The sequence below is a fragment of the Danio rerio genome, chromosome 17 (genome assembly GCF_049306965.1).
Source record: "Danio rerio strain Tuebingen ecotype United States chromosome 17, GRCz12tu, whole genome shotgun sequence".
NCBI classification, from domain to species: Eukaryota; Metazoa; Chordata; class Actinopteri; order Cypriniformes; family Danionidae; genus Danio; species Danio rerio.
The window spans coordinates 58,067,195-58,087,500 of record NC_133192.1 but is presented as its reverse complement, the minus strand read 5'-3'; the positions used below and the strand labels follow the sequence as shown (position 1 = coordinate 58,087,500).

Below are 20,306 nucleotides of genomic sequence, written 5' to 3'. Positions count from 1 at the left end.
ATTGTGGATTTGAGCCTGTAGTGGCCCAAAGAAGATATGGCAAATGTGGCCCAGTTATCTTCAAACATAAGTGGTCTTCCTTCGGCTCAGACAAATTGAATGTGAGCCTGAAGTGGCCCACCTGTACAATGATAAAGATTCAAATTCATGTATGGGACATTTAAGGAAAGGATTTGGCACTTATGGCAAAATGTAATCTGAATGTGACCCCATGATGGAGGACAAATGTGGGCCAAAGCTGGCAAACATGTGGCATAGTCATTTAAGGGTAATCTGGGTCTAAACCCAAAGTGGCTCACATGTGTAGATGCAAATGTGGCCCAGATATCTAAAGACATATGTGGGCCACTTTTAACAAATATTCGTTATGGTTAGCTCTGTTTATTGTGGATTTGAGCCTGTAGTGGCCCAAAGAAGATATGGCAAATGTGGGCCAGTTATCTTCAAACATAAGTTGGCCACCTTTGGCAAATATTTGGCACAGTTAGCTCTGGCTAATGTGGATTTGAGCCTATAGTGGCCCTGAGAAGATATGGCAAATGTGGCCCAGATATCTTAAAACATATGTGGGCCACTTTTGGCGACAGACAAATTGAATTTGAGCCTGAAGTGGCCCACCTGTACAATGGCAAAGATTCAAATATATATATGGGCCATTTAAGGCAAAGATTTGGCACTTATGGCGAAATGTAATCTAAATGTGAGCCTAATGTGGCCCATGTGGGAGATGATAAATTTGGCCCAAATGATTGAGGACAAATGTGGGGCACAGCTGGCAAAAATGTGGCATAGTCATTTAAGGGTAATCTGGGTTTAAACCCAAAGTGGATCACATGTGTAGGTGCAAATGTGGCCCAGTTATCTTAAAACATATGTGGGCCACTTTTGGCGAATATTTGGCACAGTAAACTCTGGCTATTGCGGCTGTGAGCCTATAGTGGCCCAGAGAAGATATAGAAAATGTGGTCCAGTTATCTTCAAACATAAGTGGACCACTTTTGGTGAATATTCAGCAAAGTAAACTCTGGCTAATGTGGATTTGAACCTATAGTGGCCCAAAGAAGATATGGTAAATGTGGCCCAGTTATTTTAAAACATATGTGGGCCACTTTTGGCGAATATTCAGCACAGTAAGCTCTGGCTAATTTGCATTTGAGCCTATATTGGCCCAGTGAAGATATGGTATATGTGGCCCAGTTATCTTAAAACATATGTGGGCCACTTTTGGCGAATATTCAGCACAGTAAGCTCTGGCTAATGTGCATTTGAGCCTATATTGGCCCAGTGAAGATATGGTATATGTTGCCCACTTATCTTAAAACATATGTGGGCCACATAGACTAAAGTCACCATCATAGAGAAAAGGGTTTGCTTTAGTTGGGCTCATAGCCCTGAGGATTTTTATTAAAAATAAAAAAAGCTGAAAAATCACATGTGCATGCCGTGGAGCTTCAGTTCACACCAAGAAATTCCAAGGAGCTGCAGCTTCAGTGGACGCCATTCAAAGGTTACTCTTGTTTACCTCCAGATGAGCCTCTAGCGCTCAAAGATATCAAGCTCGATTACTTTGGTCTGAAAAAACGCCAACAATCAGCTCCTTAACATCTTGTTTGTTAGCCGAGGAGAGCCGTTCCCAAATCCACCGTGGAATTCCCTAAATCCTTTTCATCATACTGATAGGAAACAGCTGCTCCAATTTTTGCCAGGCAGTTTGATGGGTTGCTGAGCATCCCGCCCACTTGACAACTGTCTGCGGGCCAAAACTTGTCCATTTGGAACCAATAACATGATCTAGTGACCAGGCTGAAATGCATCTGAATGAAGAAATGCACGCCGTAACAATCGACTATTTGATTCCTGCACTGACATAACGGATTGCAACACATGGCCATGCTGTACTTTTGTTCATTAACATACAGCTTTTGACAATTTTCCAATACAGCGCTGCATTAACCAATAGAAATTTAGGAAAGATTATGGTCAAGTGTACACTACCTGACAAAAGTCTTGTCTCCTAACCAAGTTTTAGAAACAACAAATATTATATTCATTCATTCATTTTCTTGTCGGCTTAGTCCCTTTATTAATCCGGGGTCGCCACAGTGGAATGAACCACCAACTTATCCAGCAAGTTTTTACGCAGCCGATGCTCTTCCAGCCGCAACCCATCCCTGGGAAACATTCACACACACACACCGCATGTGTTTGGACTGTGGGGGAAACCGGAGCACCCGCAAGGAGAACATGCAAACTCCACACAGAAACGCCAACTGAGCCGAGGCTTGAACCAGCGACCCAGCGACCTTCTTGCTGTGAGGCGAACGTGCTACCCACTGCGCCATTGCGTCGCCCAAATGTTATATTATTATATATATTATGCTGCGGAGGAAGAGGATACAGGTACTTGACTGGCCTGCCTGCAGTCCCGACCTGTCTCCAATAGAGAATGTGTGCAAAAAACAAAATCGAAATGCATGTTTATGTTGAAAGAAAAACAATAACAATCATGAGAAACACATTAAATGATGTTTGTCGTATTGTCTGCAATGAAATACAAGTCAAATAAATGTAAAAATCACTACTGTCTGTGTGTTTGTAGTGTTGCTTTTGTCAATGAACAATTTGACTGAATATCACATGGCGAAAACGAGACGTAAATGCTAGTCATGTGATGATGACCATAGTTACATTTATAATGCATTAATGTTGCTGAATATAACTGAGGCTAAATGTCTGTTTGTTTTCATTGACTGAGACGAAATTAAATGTTATAACATCATTCGTTTTAGTGACAATATTGTTATTATTATTTTGCAGTGAGGTCGCACAGCTCCACCCGTACTAATGCCTAAAAGACAGAATATATAGTATTGTCAAAGCACATCTAGATTCATAAAATGTTAGCATCCTCCATTCCGTTAGCATATAAGCAGTAAGTGTGTAGCTTAAACAAATCCAGAGGAATGAAATAAAGCAGCCGCAGCACTAATCAATACAATAAATCTGTCAAAGCGGCATCATGTTTTCAACATCTTTGGAAAGTAATAATCATAGTTTTGAAATTGCACAAGATCACGCTGAGATCATACTAATTAGAGCGCTGAATAACTGGACTAATGGTGATGTGTTGCTCAGTTCATCACTCTGTATGTTTAAGGAAAGAAACTGTGATTTTGGGGGTTTTTGGGGTCTTAAGGGTAAAGTGTAGAGTATTTGTACCTGATGCTTCTGGGTGGGAATCTTCAATCTTAGATCAAACCCAGCTCTCTCAGCGCGTGGCTGCCGTAATAAAGGATCTTGACACACAAAACCTAAGTAAAACAAACAGCTGGAGTTCAGACAAAACTCCATGATTATTAAACTCATTGATTAAACAATACCAAATACTGGATCAAACTGTATTTATATATATTTGTTTTGTGCCTCTAAATTTTTTGTACTGATAGTTAACAGAGTTCCACGAGAAAATCTGTAAAAATAAGTTAAAATAATGCAATTCAAATAAGTTAAATTTACACAAAACAAAAGTTGAAATAACGCAATCCAGTAAATTGAAATAACACAATTAAAATTAGTTGAAATAATGCAATTCAAATAAGTTGGAATAACGCAATCCAGTAAATTGAAATAACGCATTTTAAAGTAGTTGAAATAATGCAATTCAACTAAGTTGAAATAACGCAATTAGATAAATTGAAATAACACAATTTAAATAAGTTGAACAAATGCAAAACAAATTAGCTGAAAAAACGCAATACATACAAGTTGAAATAACGCTATCCGATAATAATAACGCAATACAATTAGTTGAAATACCTCAATCTGATAAATTGAAATAACGCAACACAAAGTTGAAATAGCACAATACAAATAAGTTGATATAACGCAAAACAAATAAGTTGAAATAATGCAATTTCAATAAGTTGAAATAATGCAATACAAATAAGTTGAAATAAGAAAATTCAAATCAGTTGAAATAACGCAATACAAATAAGTTGAAATAATGCAATTTAAATAAGTTGAAATAAGACAATTCAAATAAGTTGAAATAACGCAAAACAAATAAGTTGACAACGCAATACAAATAAGTAGAAATAACTCAAATAAGTTGATATAACACAATTCAAATTAGTTTATATAACACAATACAAATAAGTTAAAATAACGCAATTTAAATAAGTTGAAATAATGCAATTTAAATAAGCTGAAAGAACGCGATTCAAATAAGTTGAAATAATGAATTCAAATAAGTTGAAATAACGCAAAACAAATGAGTTGAAATAAGGCAATACAAATAAGTAGAAATAATGCTATTTAAATAAGTTGAAATAAGACAATTCAAATAAGTTGAAATAACGCAAAACAAATAAGTTGACAACGCAATACAAATAAGTAGAAATAATTCAAATAAGTTGATATAACGCAATTCAAATTAGTTTATATAACACAATACAAATAAGTTAAAATAACGCAATTTAAATAAGTTGAAATAATGAATTCAAATAAGTTGAAATAACACAAAACAAAAAAGTTGACATAACGCAATACAAATAAGTAGAAATAATTCAAATAAGTTGAAATAACGCAATTCAAATAAGTTGAAAGAACACAATTCAAATAAGCTGAAATAAGACAATACAAATAAGTTGAAATAACGCAATACAAATAGGTTGAAATAACGCAATAAAAATAGGTTGAAATAACGCAATACAAACAAGTTAAAATAATCCAATTGAAATAAATTCAAATAATATAAGTTAAAATGACACAAACAATTAGTTGAAATAACACAATAAAAATAAGTTGAACTAACGCAGCTTAAATAAGTTGAAATAATGCAATCCGATAAGTTTAAATAACGCAATACAAATACGCTAAAAAGTGTGTCAAATTAAGTTACACACTTTTTTAGTTTGTTTGCCATTGACACTGCCGTAATAAAAAAGATAAAGGACTACATGTGATCCACAATCATCACTGCTGCGAGATCAGTCATTACAGTGAGCTTTCCTGTCTCTAGTGTCAGATTCACAAGCGTTTGGGTGGGTGACAGCTGATTGCGTAAGCATAACAACACTTAGCCTTGAGCAATCATTATTTTGATGAGCGCTGCAGAGGTATTTTCTTCATCCAAGCGGCGACAGTTCAATGACTCATGCGAGCGTCTAATGTTCTGTTGACAATTCCTTCGTGTAAGTCATCTAACGCTAATCAACAGCGCCTGCGGGGAACTCTGAGGACTGCGGCGTATTCCTTGCATTTCAGCCCGGATCACATTTGATCATTACACAATTTGCAGGGCTGGAAAAATGCGACACAAACCACCAGCAGGCAACAATGTCCTATTAGTGGTTTTGTGATCCTTGGGCAATACAGATTTAGTGTGAGAGAGAGGCAGGAGACGCCCAACCAAGTTAAAGCTACGACTCTTTATTATTCTTTTTACTTTAATTCTGTATTTTGTTTTATTGTTATCAATGTTTGATCACACATTACAGTAAGGTTTCATTAGTAACGTGCTTACTAACATGAACTAATACTGAACTTGTATACTGAACTAGTGTTTATAAAGCATATCATTTATTAATGCATTATTAAACCAGTGCTTGTTAACATTAGTTAATGCACTGTGAGTTACATGAACAGCTTTAACTGAAAGAACGCACATGAATAAATGCTGGAATGAATGTATTGTTCATCGTTTGTTCATGTTAGTAAACACATGAAGCAACATTAAGTTAAACAACCTTGTTGTAAAGTATTACCATTTGTTAAGCTGAATATTGTCTAGCAAAATAATTAATAAAATATTACGCACTGTCATCATGGCTCAAAGATCACAGATATCAATTATTAAAAATGAGTTATTAAACATCACTGAAAAAAATACAATAATTTTTTTGATTGATTGAACATGGATTTTTTATACTTAAAATTTCACATTAGGGCTACGAATTTTGCCTTCGACTGTATGTGAAATAAGGTGTCGTTACTCTGAAACATTTCGTGTTTTGATACATGATAATATTAATAATAATAATTTTTATATAGTTTCATGTTATGTCACTGAGCAGTATAGAGGCCCAATCAATATACTCGGACCCACACAGACCACAGGTTGAGCGCCCCCTGCTGGTCTCTCTAACTATGCGTTCAGACCAAAGGCGGTGAGAGCATCAAAGGTCACTCTGGCCTGCCTGGCGACAATGCTGTCTGCATTCAGCTCCGGCGGTGAGAGCGTCAAAATTCGCTACATTTATCTCGTATTTAAAGGAGCCGTTGCAGCATATCATATCATATCAGTTACATCCATACCTGCCAACATTTGTCTCTGAAAATCTGGGAGACCTGTGAGGGAGTGAGATGTCGGGGGTGAGGTGTCTGAATAATAGCTGAGAAACGGGTACGTAACTGTACTATGCTCCGGGTTTCGTGTGGGTGGGGTTGGCTTTAGAGGCGAAATTACGGGAGTTTTCCAGGAGAAACAACAAAACGGCAGAGTGGCCGGAGATGGGTCTAAAATACGGGAGACTCCCGGGAAGGTATGGTTACATCCTCGCATAAAACATGCTTTCTGGCGTGAAAACGTTGCACATTTTTCATCAAATTCATTTAACAATAGAAGATCAAGTTGTATGTGTGTGGGTTTGCTCCACTTAATCATTCAATTACATTCAAATCAAATTATCTTTATTTCTATGGCGCTTTTACAAACTATACACGGTGGGCCATTTATATGGACACACCTTATTAAAATGGGAATGGTTGGTGATATTAACGACCTGTTTGTGGCACATTAGTATATGTTAGGGGGCAAACTTTTCAGGATGGGTGGTGACAACGGTGGCTATTTTGAAGTCGGCCATTTTGGATACAACTTTTGTTTCTTTCAATAGGAAGAGGGTCAAGTGACACATCAAACTTATTGGGAATTTCACAAGAAAAACAATGGTGTGCTTGGTTTTAACGTCACTTTATTCGTTCATGAGTTATTTACAAGTTTCTGATCACTTATAAAATGTGTTCAATGTGCTGCGCATTGTGTTGGATTGTCAATGCAACCCTCTTCCCCCACTCTTCACACACTGATAGCAACACCACAGGAGAAACGCCAGCACAGCCTTCCAGTATCCGTAGTTAGTACTAAGTTTGTTAAACTGAACAATTTAAATATAGTCTACAAAACCGGCAAGTTGAATAAACTTAAATATGCCAATTTTGGCAGGCGATTTTACTTAATTAATTTAGTTGAGTCAACTTATTAGGGTTTTCAGTGTATATGAATGAATTGTGTGGAACGCTGCATTATTTACAGTGCACTAACAGATTTTTAAAGCAGTGTTCTCAACATTTCATATTCACAGACACTAGTTTATTTTGATTTATTCATACAATATTATTCAATGTAAAAAATCATGGGTGAATTTGCGATTCTTTGTTTTTCACTCTTAAAAATCATTTGTGCTGCTTGTTCAAACAACTTATTTAGAATGAGCTGAAACGACACAATTATTGGGAAATCTTTTGGGACAGCTTAATTGTTTCAAGTTCAATCTACTTAAATGTGTTACATTAATTCAATTCTTAGGACTACAAGAATAAACTGTGTGGAACGCTGCATTTTTTTACAGTGTACATGTCAGAAATCACAGGGCTACATAAACCAACGACACTCCATCTTCTTAACCGGCCATTACTGAACACCAAACAAATGCAAGCCGCATGACCAGAGTCTCAACCACAGAGAGTAACACGCTGTTATGGCCGCGCTGAGGTCTGAGAATTTGAGCGCACATGCACATTTACAACTCCAGCCTGAGGTGAAGCGGTCTGAGCCTGGGAAAACTGAAAACTTACCCACGAGAGAAAACATGTCGGAGATCATGCTGGCCTTCACCTTCAAATCGAGAGGAGCGTCGCTACAAATGCAAAAAAAGGAAACACATTATTATATTGCTTTATTGAGTTTATGAGTTGACTGTGTTTACAGGACGAGACAGAAACATGATTATTTTCTTTCTTTCCTCCAGGCTGCTCAGTTTCTTTTGAGTCACCGTGATTGATTGCTTTAGTTGCCAAAATAATCCGTACAGTGGTTTATATGACTCTTATTTGGGGAGGGGGGTGAAATTTGCTGTCTATTATCATCAGTGTTGTGTGTAATTAGACACAAATTGACAAGTTACTGTAATTAAATTACTTTTTTAAAGGGTTTTAAGGGGTTATAGCTGTTACTTATAATGCACTTCAGGGCTCAACAATAAGGACTGCCCGGTGGCCCAGGGCCAGTGTGAGAGACGCTTGGGACAGTAGACAGGATAATTAGTGGCTCGATTGGGACAGTGCTGCCTTGTCACTAACATTTAATTGGTCTGCGACTATTTGTCAATTGCGTGCATTTTAAGTTTAGTCTTTAAACACTACCTTCTCTGTGATGACGTAAACACCATATTGCTTTTCGGTTCCTCTTGTCTGATTTGATGTTTTGAGCATGCAACTTTTTCCCATAACCTGATAACAGCCAGTACAGCAGAGAAACGGCAACATGGGAGCAAGATCAAATTATAAGGCTAAAAGAAAATGTCTGTTTCTAACGTCTTGGAAGCAGACATTTATGTGTGAACAATGCAACAAACAAAAGTGATTTAAAAACAATGAAAAAAAGTGATGTTTTGCACGGTTTGCCATCAGTTTGACAAGTCGGCCACCTTTTGTTAAATAATTTCGAACCACAATAAAATACCTCCACATTTTCCCCTGCTCTTTTTGTTTTGAAACACTTTTATTAATATGTTTTTAAGTATTGAAATTCTAGATTCACTTTATTTTTGACACATTATTTAAAATATGTGGCAAAAAATAGCTATTAACTTCCCTTTTTTTTGGTGGGGCCAGTGAAAATTTGGTAGGGCAAGTGAAAATCTGAACCACTGGCCCAATCGGACCAGTAGAAAAAATCCTTAGCGTTGAACCCTGCACTTATACTGTAAATATAGTCAGCAGTTAAGGAAAAATCAATTCAGAGAAACAGAAGGCTTTTTGTTAGATAAATATACAGCACTGTGCAAAATTTTAGGCCAACATTAAATCCCTTTACTGATGGTAAAATTGCTATACACTACCTCACAATACTTGTCTCCTATCCAAGTTTTAGGAACAGCAAATAATAAGTTGACTTCTAGTTGATCATTTGGTATCAGAATTGGCGTATATGAAAGGTAAAGGCCTCTAGATGACGCTGATTTGAGCACAATAAAATCTGATCATGCCTTGATTCTTAATGATTTGATGAGGACAGTGCGGTCTGACTCTGCTCAGACTAAAGTCTCATCACTAAACAGAAATAATGTCCAGTATAGAATATAAAGTCCTGCTGCAGTGGAGACAGAATGAATATTGTGTCTGACTCCATCATGAGCTTGGAGGACTGCATCCATACATCTCTGACATGCCTCAAATCACTGATTAATAAAGTCATCTGGAATGGCAAAGAAAGCCTTCTTGCAAGACTCCCAGAGCTCATCAAGACTCTTTGTGATCATCTTCAACGCCTCCTCCTTCATCTTACCACAGACATGCTCAATAATGTTCATTTCTGGTGACTGGGCTGGCCAATCCTTGACAATCTTTGCTTTCAGGAGCTTTGATGTGGAGGCTGAAGTATGAGCAGGAGCGCTATCCTGCTGGAGAATTGTCCCTCTCCTGTGGTTTGTAATGTAATGGGCAGCACAGATGTCTTGATACCTCAGGCTGTTGATGCTGAATTATTTTGGTTTAACTGTTTTAAGATATCAGCTTTAATAGTTTTCATTTACAGCATGATAATAATCTGCTAACAGCAGTAAAATCCTATCTGAAGAAAGAAAACAGCTGATTGAACACAGAGAGTCATGCAATGGCCTCCATAGGGTCCAGATGTGAACATTATAGAGGCTGTATGAGAACAACTGGAGAGAAAAAGAAAGATAAGACACTCTAAACCTAAAGAAGAACTCTAGCAAGAGCTAAAAGATGCCTGATATTACAGAGTTTATTTTAGAAAACTTCAGGACGATTACAAGGGAAGCCACATTAAACATGCACTCACCGGCCACTTTATTAGGAACACCTGTCCAACTGCTGGTTAACGCAAATTTCTAATCAGCCAATCACATGGCAGCAACTCACTGCATTTAGGTATGTAGACATGATCAAGACGATCTGCTGCAGTTCAAAGCGAGGAAAGAAAGAGGATTTAAGTGACTATGAACGCAGCATGGTTGTTGGTCCCAGACGGGCTGCTCTGAGTATTTCAGAAACTGCTGATCTACTGGGATTTTCACGCACAACCATCTCTAGGGTTTACAGAGAATGCTCCGACTAAAAGGAAATATCCAGTGAGTGGCAGTTCTGTGGGTGCAAATGCTTTGTCGATGCCAGAGGTCAGAGGAGAATGGCCAGACTGGTTCCAGCTTACAGAAAGGCAACAGTAACTCAAACAGCAGAAGAGCATCTCTAAACCTACTGAAATCCGTAATTAATTACAACAGATTAGCGGACAGAAGTAAATCACCTATAAAATGAAACCAAACGCAATGCTTTAGAAAGCTTCTGAAAATGAAGAGCTCGTCATCTATACAGTCAGATCCCGGTGTACCTGAAAACACTAAACAGAACTTCCGCTTGATTGTGATTAAATCTGCAGATTTTGCCATTCTTGACCCCAAAAAGCCTCTGCAGTCTGTGCTGATTTTAGACGCTCCACACCAATGTTTATGAGCATGTTGACAACCAAACCTAATGGTAGGCTTGAGCTTGACTTTGCTCTAATTGGACAAATTGCTCATGAGGATTTGTTTGACACAAAGAAACAACAGAGTATAAATTGTTCCTGTTGGAAATACTGTTTGTCCTTTCCAAATGAGAGACACTTGAGGAGTGAGGAGCTTTTTAAATGGCAGCGACTTTTTGCTTGATCTCTGTGGTTTTTAATGATTTAATGTTAGTTAATGTCACTTGCAGCCTCAGGATGGAGGTTTTTCTTTGCTGTTTTATTGCTGACATATATTATTATTATTATATTATATGTACCCTGCTGAAAAATCCATCTTAAACCAGCCTAGGATGGTTGGCTGGTTTTAGCTGGTCGACCAGGCTGGTTTTAGAGGGGTTTTGGCCACTTCCAGGCTGGTTTCCAGCCATATCCAGCCTGGTCTTAGCTGGTCAGGCTGGGAGATGACCAGCTAAAACCAGCTTGACCAGGCTAGCCAAGCTGGTAGTCCAGCCAAAACCAGCTATATCCAGCTTAAACCAGGCTGGTCAAGCTGGTTTTAGCTGGATTTGGCTGGTCATTTTCCAGCCTGACCAGCTAAGACCAGGCTGGAAATGGCTGGAAACCAGCCTGGAAATGGCCAAAACCCCTCTAAAACCAGGCTGGTCAACCAGCTAAAACCAGCCAACCAGCCTAGGCTGGTTTAAACTGGATTTTGCAGGAGGGTAGGATTGACACTAGTGCTTGAACGAGGTATTGCAGTCTAAATTCAAAATATTGGAGAGGGTTTTTTTCCTGGCCCCTCCAATAATGACGCAGACACTGGTTGCCAGATTGATGACACCAACAGATTGCGAGTTTGCCAGACGAAGGGTTGTGAAACCCCCTATATCAGCTAGGTGTTTTCACACCTCTACAGGGTGGGCCATTTATCTGGACAAACCTCAATGAAATGGGAATGGTTGGTGATGTTAACGTTCTGTTTGTGGCACATTAGTATATGTGAGGGGGCAAACCTTTCAAGATGGGTGGTGACCATGGTGGCCATTTTGAAGTCGGCCATCTTGGATCCAACTTTTGTTTATTGATTAGGAAGAGGGTCATGTGACACATCAGACTTTTTGGGAATTTCACAAATTATAACATCATCTAAAAACAGATCATTCTTAAATGTCTGCAGTTGAGTTTATTTACACTCAGGTTCCTCTTCTTCGTCGCATTTATTTCATTTCTTTGCATCAGTTCTTTTTGTTTGGCTGACAGTATATAGTTGGCTTGTAAAATCTATTAGAGATCAGTTTATCCTTGTACAAACTGAAATCAGACAGCCATCTCTGTGTTCCTGTCCTGTGTCACATTCAGTCCTGTATATAAATTCCACTCCACAGCACAAGAGCTTGAGATCGTGCACTTTTAGGCATGTCTACACCTGAAAACATCCATTAGGTTAGATCTTTGATGGCCGACCAAACCACCTGTGATGAGAAGTCCTTTGAAAAAGGCTTTTCTTGGAGGCTTTGATTTGATCTCCCCCCATTTATATAACACACACTTGTGCAGATCGGCAGGTTGAGCTCCATAGGCTTCATAAGAAGAGTGTGAGATGTTATTTTGAGCACATGGAGATGACAACAAGGCTTTGAGGGATCTAGAATACGGCACACGCTGCATAAAAGCAGTTTTATGGAGCTTTTGTGAAGACGATTCATCAGTTGAACTGAACAGACTGTACATTCATGCTTATTTTCATTACTGTAAGATACTAAATATGTGCCAAGTCTACAGATCTTCACGTGGGCCGCATTTAAAGTTGATTCTGATTTTAAATTCTTCATTTGAATACAGTTTTTAACCCGCATGGAGCCAATAATCCAAGAAGAGCCAAGCCAAGAAGAGAGATCTGCAGAGTGGATGATCAACATCAACAGCCTGAGGGATCAAGACATCTGTGCTGCCCATTACATTACAAACCACAGGAGAGGGACAATTCTCCAGCAGGATAGCGCTCCTGCTCATACTTCAGCCTCCAGATCAAAGCTCCTAAAAGCAAAGAAGGTCAAGGATTGGCCAGCCCAGTCACCAGACATGAACATTATTGAGCATGTCTGGGGGTAAGATGAAGGAGGAGGCATTGAAGAAGAACACAAAGAGTCTTGATGAACTCTGGGAGTCCTGCTGAAGGCTTTCTTCTTCATTCCAGATGACTTTATTAATCAGTGATTTGAGTCATGTCAGAGATGTATGGATGCAGTCCTCCAAGCTCATGATGGAGTCAGACACAATATTCATTCTGTCTCCATTAAAAAATATGTTTGTAGAGCAACTCATGTTCTGTAGTCATTAATATTTTAATAAATTCTAATAGGTAAAACTGTCTGAGAGATGAACGAAAGCAAGTGATGCATGAAATTTTGATTGAAAAAATCTTGAATGGTTATAAAAAACTGATACAAACAATACAATAAAACAATAAAACAATACAACGATAAAACAATACAAATAATTAGTTTAAATATCTTGAATGTTATTAATGATGTGACATAGTTCCCGGAAACATTCTACTTCTCTGTTTTTCCATCTGACTTTACGGTCGGTTTACTTTGATCACCACCCAGTCATTTTCAAGAATATCACAACGGCGAACGCATCAAGTATAAAAGCCTCGTCCGTTTCGCGAGGTGCGCGTGCAGTCAGCGGAGGTGCGTGATGCGGCGTCTGGATTAAAGTATAAATCTAGCTTTATAGTGTAGCTCAGTGCAAGAAGGAAGCTCATTTTGAGAAAGCAGCCTAAAAAATAATGAACTGTAAGTGAAATCTACAAAATCTGAAATGATAAAGTGCTGCAAAAGTCTAAACAGAAGTGTATTTTGGATTTTTCTTTCTATTTAAAAAAAAAATACACTAAGAAAAGTAAAAATAAATCTGCATGAAAAAAGTGTCTCGCCTTTATCTCCATGAGTGCTGGGTTTCTGGAAAGCATAAGTAAAAAAACAGTGTGTGTGCAGTGTGTGTGTGTGTGTGTGTGTGTGCTGCTCACCATGCCAAAGAGGGGGAGAGGTTCACTTCCAAGAGCCAGGGTTTGAGGTTGGAATCAATGAGAACGTCGAAACCATACAGTTCTGCGAATTAACACACACACACACACACACACACACAGTGAGAGGGGTGAATGGGAGGACACACACCACACAGAGCTAGCGCTACTGAAGGCCATCTGTGAAGGTAAATCAACACATTAAGAAAATACAAAAGGGCTTAAAAGTTTGGTGAAAGAAAACGCCGAGGTAAATTCAGTAAAAGATCATTCTGTTTGTTTATCTTTAATGATGCAAATCATGAACTGCACCTCAGAGCAGCAAATATTTGATGATATACTTAATGATAAATATCAAATGCAGATGATAAACATCCTGCGTTCAGATGTCTGATGTTTGAACACAATCTAACATGAACTAAATACAGCTTGAAGGTGTCTGCTGAGTTAAAGCGCAGTTTTAAGCATACTTCATGAGTAACACTTGTTCTAAACCACAGTATAGCTTGTTGCTAGCATGTTTATAATATGAACTAGCATGTTTCTAGTATGAATTGTATGTTGTTATTATGTTTATTAGTCTGTTTCTAGCATAGATTAGTACATTTTTAGTATGGATTGGTAAATTGTTATGATGCTTCTAGTATGGATTATAATATTATTAGTATGGATGGGTATGTAGTATGGATTAGTGTATTGTTAATATGGATCGATATGTCGTTAGCATGTTTCTAGTGTGGATTATAATATTATTAGTATGGATGAGTATGTAGTATGGATTAGTGTATTGTTAATATGGACCACTATATCATTAGTATGTTTCTAGTATGGATTAGTATATTGTTAAGGATCGGTATGTCGCTGGTATGTTTTTAGTATGGATTAGCGTATTGTTGGTATATCTTGGTATGTCATTAGTATGTTTCTAGTAGGATTAGTATATTGTTAGTATGGATTGCCCTGTCTTAGTATGTTTTTAGTATAGATTAGTATATTGTTCGTATATCTTTGGATGTCGTTAGTATGTTTTTCTAGTATGGATTAGTATATTGTTCATATAGCTTGGTATGTCTTAGTATGTTTCTAGTATGGATAAGTATACTGTTAGTCTAGCTTGGTATGTCTTAGTATGTTTCTAGTATAGATAAGTATACTGTTAGAATAGCTTGGTATGTCTTAGTATGTTTCTAGTATAGATAAGTATACTGTTAGAATAGCTTGGTATGTCTTAGTATGTTTCTAGTATAGATAAGTATACTGTTAGAATAGCTTGGTATGTCTTAGTATGTTTCTAGTATAGATAAGTATACTGTTAGAATAGCTTGGTATGTCTTAGTATGTTTCTAGTATAGATAAGTATACTGTTAGAATAGCTTGGTATGTCTTAGTATGTTTCTAGTATAGATAAGTATACTGTTAGAATAGCTTGGTATGTATTGTTAGTATGGATTGGTTTGTCTCAGTATGTTTCTAGTATGGATTAGTACAATGTTAGTATGGATCCTAATTCTAATATACGAATTAGATTTGTGTATTTTTGAACCGTGTTTTCTATGTATAAATCGTGTTTTAAAATTATGAACTGGGTTTGTGTATTTTTAAAACGTGTTTTAAATATACAGATTGAATCTGTGTATTTTTAGATCATGCTCTGAATTTACGAAAGGGATTTGTGCATTTATGAGTCTTGTTTTGAGTTTACGAATCAGATTTGTGTATTTTTCAATCACGTTTTGAGTTTACGAATTGGATTTGTGTATTTTTGAATCGCGTTTTGAGTTTACGAATCAGATTTGTGTATTTTTGAATCGCGTTTTGAGTTTACGAATCAGATTTGTGTATTTTTGAATCATGTTTTGAGTTTACGAATCAGATTTGTGTATTTTTGAATCACGTTTTGAGTTTACGAATTGGATTTGTGTATTTTTGAATCACGTTTTGAGTTTACGAATCAGATTTGTGTATTTTTGAATCACGTTTTGAGTTTACGAATCAGATTTGTGTATTTTTGAATCATGTTTTGAGTTTACGAAATGGATTTGTGTATTTTTGAATCGCGTTTTGAGTTTACGAATTGGATTTGTGTATTAATAAATCACGTTCTGAATTTCCGAATAGAATTTATGAATTGTGTTCTGAATTTTCGAACAATGTACACTCTATGCAATAATATCAATAATAGAGTCCATCCAGCCCTAAAAGATTGTGCTTCCTATTACAGGAACAGCCTTATATTGGGAAAATATGTCAAATCTTACCTCGGTAAGCAGCTCTTTTAGTATTGGAACAGAGCCTACATGTGGCTGTAAAAGTTCTAGGCTATAAAGCAGGTCTTTATCAAAGAGAAGGGAGTTTCTGTGGCCATTCTGCATTTACCCAGCACCTTCAAACGCTGACACAAGAGAGAGAGTGTTTGAATGTTTTCATGCTCTAATGTAAACAGAGCTGCTTGAGAGAGCAGGAGGGCTATAGACTAGAAGCCTGTGTGTCTGTCTGTTGAACTTAGACTAAATTTCACTGCTTCAGAAGGAGCAAACCGACATTTCTAACTCGTCTTTTAAGAACGGGCTTTGATGTTTACTTGTTGCCCCATATTCAGGCTTTCTGTACAAGTTGGGAGAGTACGCAAATGATCTAAGGTGATTACATTTCTATGCGTACCTGGGCTACCTCCGGTTTAGGCTAGCGAACTGAACTGTGTGTGGCCCTTGGCTACTTTGCCAACCTGTTAACACTAGTGAACTAGTTTTTATCTGAGCTACTGTGGCGACTGGCTTAACACTTAAACGTATAGCTTTTTTAAACGTAGACAGCACAGCAGTTTTCTCGAACAGAGCTACAGATGACTACATCTTAGTTCAATCAGCTCTAAACACACTACACGAGCAGAACGACAGGGAAAGCAGCCCGTACTAATTACTCAAGATGTGCACCATTCTGGCTAGTGAACATGCACACAAACACAAACAGCACGCATTTACACTTCTCCAACAGCGAGCAGCCAGCAGCCCATGTGCAACGCATTTTCCCCCAATTAGGAGCAGACACCGGTCCTGCCCGCACCTCAGCCCTCACGCGCTTGTGGCTCTTTAATGTGTGCTGGGAGGGCCCATTAACATCACCACAAAATATTCACAGTGAGGAGAATAAATAAGCACCAACAAGGGAAGATCAAAGCCGAGCGTTATTACGAGCCGTCAGGCTCTGGAGCCGAGAAAACAAGCCCAAACCAAACTCACCGCAACAACAATAACAAGAGCGTAACGTATCATCTCACTGGGTGTCTCCTGCATCTGCTGTGTCACTCGGCATGGTTGCATCACTGCAGAAATGAATCCTATTCCTGTTGGCTTTGGGTGTCTTTTCCTAAACAATATAACAGAGGGTGGAGCGGGCGGCTCGCATGAACTCACTGATGAAATATCATCTGGTTCCTGAGCTCACGCTGCGTGTTACTAGCCATGGAAACAACAGGAGGCTTTCGCTGCATTTACATCTCAGCAGCCCAATGTTGCGATATTAAAGGATTAGTTTACTCAAACATATTAAAGAGATAGCTCAGGCCAAAAATAAAGACTCAGTCATTAATTACTCACATTTTACATTTACATTTAGTCATTTAGCAGACACTTTTATTCAAAGCGACTTACAAATAAGGACAAGGAAGCAATTTACACAACTATAAGAGCAACAATGAAGAAGTGCTGTAGGCGAGTTTCAGGTCTGTAAAGTCTAAGAAGGAAAGTATTAGTACTTTTTTTTTGGGGGGGGGGGGGGGGTACAGTTATTGTGATATCCAGAGAGGCAATTGCAGATTAGGAAGTGAAGTGGAGTCTAAACAGTTGAGTTTTTAGTCGTTTCTTGAAGACAGCGAGTGACTCTGCCGTTCTGATGCAGTTAGGGAGTTCATTCCACCAACTGGGCAGATTGAACGCGAGAGTTCGCGAAAGTGATTTCTTCCCTCTTTGGGATGGAACCACGAGGCGACGTTCATTCACAGAACACAAGTTTCTGGAGGACACATACATCTGCAGAAGTGAGAGCAGATAAGAAGGAGCAAAGCCAGAAGTCGCTTTGTAAGCAAACATCAGAGCTTTGAATTTGATGCGAGCAGCAACTGGCAGCCAGTGCAAACGGATGAGCAGCGGAGTGACATGTGCTCTTTTAGCTTCATTAAAGACCACTCGTGCTGCTGCGTTCTGAAGCAGCTGAAGAGGTTTGATAGAGTTAGCTGGAAGCCCGGCTAGTAGAGAGTTGCAGTAATCCAGTTTGGAGAGAACAAGAGCTTGAACAAGGAGTTGAGCTGCATGTTCAGATAGGAAGGGTCGGATCTTTCTGATGTTATAGAGTGCGAATCTGCACGATCGAGCAGTTCTAGAAATGTGGTCACCCTTCACTTTTCACAACCCAGAGTTTCTTAGGCCCTGTTTACACTGTCAGGTCTTGATGCCCAATTCTGATTTGTTGCCTGTATCTGATTTAATCATCATGTCTGGATCATTTTAATCCTTTAACTGTTTTCATCTGTAAAGATATTTGTGCGTTTCCGTTCATCCTGTGTGTGTTCAGCAGTGTGTAAGCTTTTGGACTTGCATAGGTGCATAACTAACACACTCTGCTGGACTTTAGAGCAGCTTTCAGTTGGTCAATGGTGCTGTTGTTCTATTTCAGCTCCTCAGAATAGCAATGCTCCAATAATGCACCTAACACACCTCCTTTATAGACCAGCACACCCATGAGTCCACAAAAAGACGCAAATGAATTTGCTATTTAAACATGGTGGAGCAAAACGTGAAAATTACTGTTGTGCCGGCCTGAAAATAGCAACAAATCACGCCCAGCACATCTTGTACCTTATTGCGCTGGGTGTATGATAGAGCCTCTAATGTTTATTTTTGGATATCTTTAATTTTGGATATCTTTAATTTTGGATATCTTAAGTTTTACCCCTTTTTCAAGATGTGTGAGGCGTACTCACACTATGCTATCTGAACCGTAACTAGGCCCATTTCCCAGATCGTTTGAGAAGTGTGAGTGCTCTGAATCGGGCTCAGGCACAGTTCACTTATCATGTCCCGGTTGGAAGAGGTGTTCCAGAGCGCGGTTCACTTGGGCTTTTGTGCGGTACGCTTGAAGGGTGAGTGTAAAGCGCGCCAGAGCCCAAAACTGAAGACGAGACGTGACTTTAAGGTACTGCTTTATATGGTTTTATTAATCATTCTTACTGTTGAATGAACACAAACTGCCGTATATTAAAGACGCAAACCCCTCACTGCACGACAGCTGCATCTTCAGAAAGCCTCCTAATTCCTGCAGCATGAGGGCTTTATGACTGTTTATGAGCGCCAAAATTGGCTGATCTATTCTGCGAAATATTTAACTGCATGTTACTGCATATCAAACGACTAAACAACGAAATAACTGAAGAAATCTGTGCATGTTGTGCGAAAGAGCTTAATGAACAGCGCATAATTGATGACGTAAGCTTGCCCAGGCCCGATTGTAATGTGAGTGCGGGCCATTGGGGGAGAAGGGAGGGGGGACAAGCTTGCTTCGGCCCGGTTCAAGGCAACTGTACAAAGTGTGAGAACGCCCTAAGATAAGTCTTTTGTGTCTCCAGAATGTGTCTGTAAAGTTTCATCCCTTAAAATATACATCAGATTACTTATTAAGGCTGATTTATACTTCTGCGTCAACGCCGTAGCATACGCGTGCGTTTGACGCAGAAGTATAAATCAGCCTTAATAAGAAGCCCTACGCCGTGGCCGTCGCTGACGTGCACCTCTCAAAAAATGTAACTACACGTCACAACGACGCATAGCGCAAGCTCTGTGATTGGTCGGCTTGGTATCGCTAACGAGTCTGGCCGGGACCGAGAGCTGTGCGAATGGCGCGAGCCCGATGAAGCGATTGTTTACAAGTGTGAAGTCCTGTGAAGGAGCTCCGGATGGAAAGTTTTGTTTTGTGTTTACCTCATAGTTAAAGTTGTTGCACGTCCGCCGGTTCCTGCCTCAAAATGATCGAGTTTGAGCCACTTGTACATCCCGGAAGTGTTCAGGAAAACAAAACACCAGCGAAGAAACTCGACACAGAGACACATTTACACCTCACTGCCAACTAGCGTTTCAGAAGTGTTAATGCAGACCAACAGAGACAGCGCGCAGAAGTATAAATGCACAGCTACGCACGTTGCATGCGCCGTGGGTTACGCCGGTCACTTGACGCAGAAGTATAAACCAGGCTTAACACCTTAATGAATGTGGGTAATTTGAGCTGTTAGGACAATGTTGCTGTTTTTGTTGCCTGTGCCTTTAATGCAAATGAGCTGGCTCTCCCCGCCCACCATTCCCACATGGTGTCAGAGCCACAGGCTGTTTCTCAATATGCGTTCTTCCGCGGTCTTGCGTCCTCGTGTTACATCATCATACGCTGCCAGGTATGCAAGTTCAGTTCCAATACTCAAGAACGCAAGAACAGAGGATGCGTGAAACTTCCCGGATTGTTCTTAATATCGTGGACGCA

General features: G+C 39.0%; 1 protein-coding gene across 9 annotated transcripts in view; it reads right to left on the bottom strand.

The window, feature by feature from the left end:
• Nucleotides 1-20,306, bottom strand: part of ttll5 (tubulin tyrosine ligase-like family, member 5) — a 121,718-nt gene that overhangs the window by 70,170 nt on the left and 31,242 nt on the right. For all 9 annotated transcript variants that reach the window (XR_012392880.1, XR_012392881.1, XR_011007083.2 and 6 more), the window contains exons 13-15: nt 13,788-13,869; nt 7,858-7,919; nt 3,220-3,311 (exon numbers count right to left, since the gene is read on the bottom strand). Coding sequence is in view for 2 of the 9 variants with exons in the window: in XM_017351877.4 (XP_017207366.3) it covers nt 3,220-3,311; nt 7,858-7,919; nt 13,788-13,869 (236 nt within the window). In the remaining 7 variants the exon portion in view is untranslated. The remainder of the gene's footprint in view (nt 1-3,219; nt 3,312-7,857; nt 7,920-13,787; nt 13,870-20,306) is intronic.